The sequence below is a fragment of the Eimeria acervulina genome, genomic scaffold (genome assembly GCF_000499425.1).
Source record: "Eimeria acervulina Houghton genomic scaffold, Eah_scaff487, whole genome shotgun sequence".
NCBI classification, from domain to species: Eukaryota; Apicomplexa; class Conoidasida; order Eucoccidiorida; family Eimeriidae; genus Eimeria; species Eimeria acervulina.
Window position 1 is genome coordinate 21,216 of NW_013549771.1, and position 2,286 is coordinate 23,501.

At 33.7% G+C, this 2,286-nt stretch overlaps 1 protein-coding gene across 1 annotated transcript; it reads left to right on the forward strand.

The window, feature by feature from the left end:
• Positions 1–442: 442 nt before the first annotated feature.
• Positions 443–1,339, forward strand: EAH_00040290 (hypothetical protein, conserved; the record flags this gene model as incomplete). The annotated part of the gene is made up of 2 exons (XM_013395299.1): positions 443–650; positions 1,083–1,339. 2 exons carry the CDS (start codon positions 443–445, stop codon positions 1,337–1,339), a joined length of 465 nt encoding a protein of 154 aa, XP_013250753.1.
• Between the last annotated feature and the right edge of the window lie 947 nt (positions 1,340–2,286).

The following is a 2,286-nucleotide window of genomic DNA, read 5'->3' on the forward strand; positions in this document are numbered from 1 at the left end:
TAATAAAGTAATGCAGGAATATAATAATGATAATAATAATATAACAATATTAATGATATAGTTATAGTAATAATTAGAATAATAATAAGATAATAAAAATAATAAATTGTTTAAAAGAATTGAAGTCGGCAGCGGGCTCCGCATTGTGTAGTGGGGCTGCATGCGGTGATAAACAAAATTTCTGCATATTTGTTAGTAGTTTATTTCATTTGTTTACAATTAATTTTTATTTTTGTATTTAAATTTATTTAAACCTCAAATAAATTCTTTTTATTTGCAGTAAAGATCAGTATGCATGCATCCACTCCGCTCTGTTGTCTACGGACGACTGCATATGGTATTTGAGTATTTTTTGCGGGTGTTTTTGCAAATAAAGGCTTAAAATAATTGAAATATTGTATTTAATGTCATTTTGCCGGTTTATTTTGCAAAAAGAGCGGCAATGAAGCCTGCTTTCCAGCCTCCAACCATTGCGATTTCGGGTGTACATACAGTTGGAGTTATTCGATGGAAAGGCATCCCTAATGATTTGCACTGCGTTATTTGTGAAAATTTCTTCGAAATTCCCTGCCCTAATTGCGAAAACCCTGGAGAAAATTGCCCCCCAGCATTCGGCGCCTGCGGACATATCTTCCATTTACACTGCATCGGTAAATACTCACAAACCACAAACCCTAAACCCTAAACCCTAAGTGTATACGTAAGTTCTTGTACACGCTCGTACCTTTAAGACATACATGCGTAGGCCTCCGTACCAGCCATAGACAACAAACAATCTCTAAACCCTAAACCCTAATGTACTCTTACTTACAAATCATATGCACTCATACACATGTAAATGTAAACCCTAAACCCTCGTGGATCTCTCTCTCTCTCTCTCTCTCTCTCGCTATATATATATATATATATGCATAAACACAAACCCTAAACCCTTGTGAATAAGCCTGCAAACCGTAATTCTGTTTTTAGCGTTTCTTAGAGTTGTCTCTGTATTTTATGTTGTTTTTGTTGTTTTGTTTGTTTTTATTTGTATGTTATTTTTTAATTGTTGCTGTAGGAGAGTATTTGCGGTGTATATGCAGGTGCTTGGCTAAACAGAGAAGGAATAAGAAATGATGAAGAAGGGAATTGCCCAATGTGTAGACAAGTCTGGCGCTTTGCTGCAGGTCAAGCTGCTGCTGCTGCTGCTGCTGCTGCTGTTGCAGATGCAGGCGTTGCTGCTGCTGCTGCTGCTGCTGATGCTGCTGATGCAGGAGAAGAACAAACAGAATTCACGTCTTATAATGAGCAAGAAGATGCAGCAGAAGAAGATATCGAGCTGCAGATACACCCCAGCTAGGGTCTATGCTTCATATATATTTTATATTTAAACAACAAAAAATTAAAAAGGAAATCCAATAAGGCCCTTCAGGCACTGTCCTTCCCTTGCGCTGCAGCTGCAGCAAGTGCTGCTGCTGCTGCTGTAGCAAGTGCTGCTGCTGCTGCTGCAGCAAGTGCTGCTGCAGCAGCAGCAGCAACAAAACTTGCATGCATTTGTTGTTTTGTCTTTTTTTTTGTATTTGTTTATTTCAACTGGTTTTGACTGTACTATTAAACTGCGCCAATTAAAAAAACATTTATATTTATATAATTTATTTATTTTATTTATTTTATTTATTTATTTATTTATTTATTTATTTATTTATTTATTTTACTCTTCGTCTTCAGCGGCAGAGAGAAGGCGGAGGCGGTTCCTCTGGTATCTTCCCGGGCTGCATGCAAATGAAAAAATAAATTAAATTAATTAAATTAAATTAAATTAAATTAAATTAATAAAAATAAATAAAATAAATAAGTTGATGGAAATAAACAAATAAATACGACAAATAAAATATAATAAAATGCAGCAAAAAATAAATAAATAAAACAAATAAAGTAAACAAACAAACAGAATAAAGAAATAAAATACATAAAATAAATAAAACAAATAAACAAATAAAATAATATAAACAAATAAATAAATAAAACAAATAAATAAATAAAATAATATAAACAAATAAATAAATAAAACAAATAAATAAAATAATATAAACAAATAAAACAACTAAGGGAGAAGACAAAATAAACAAATAACAGCAGAAAGGCTGCTGCAGCAAAACAAACAAAAACAAAAAAAATTAAATTAAATTAAAAAATAATTAAAACAAATACCTCAAATGCTGCACTGCGAAACGCCGCGAGGTCCGCCTCTGCTGCAGCAGCAGCTGCTGCTGCTGCTGCTGCTGCTGCTGCCGCTGGTGTTTCTTG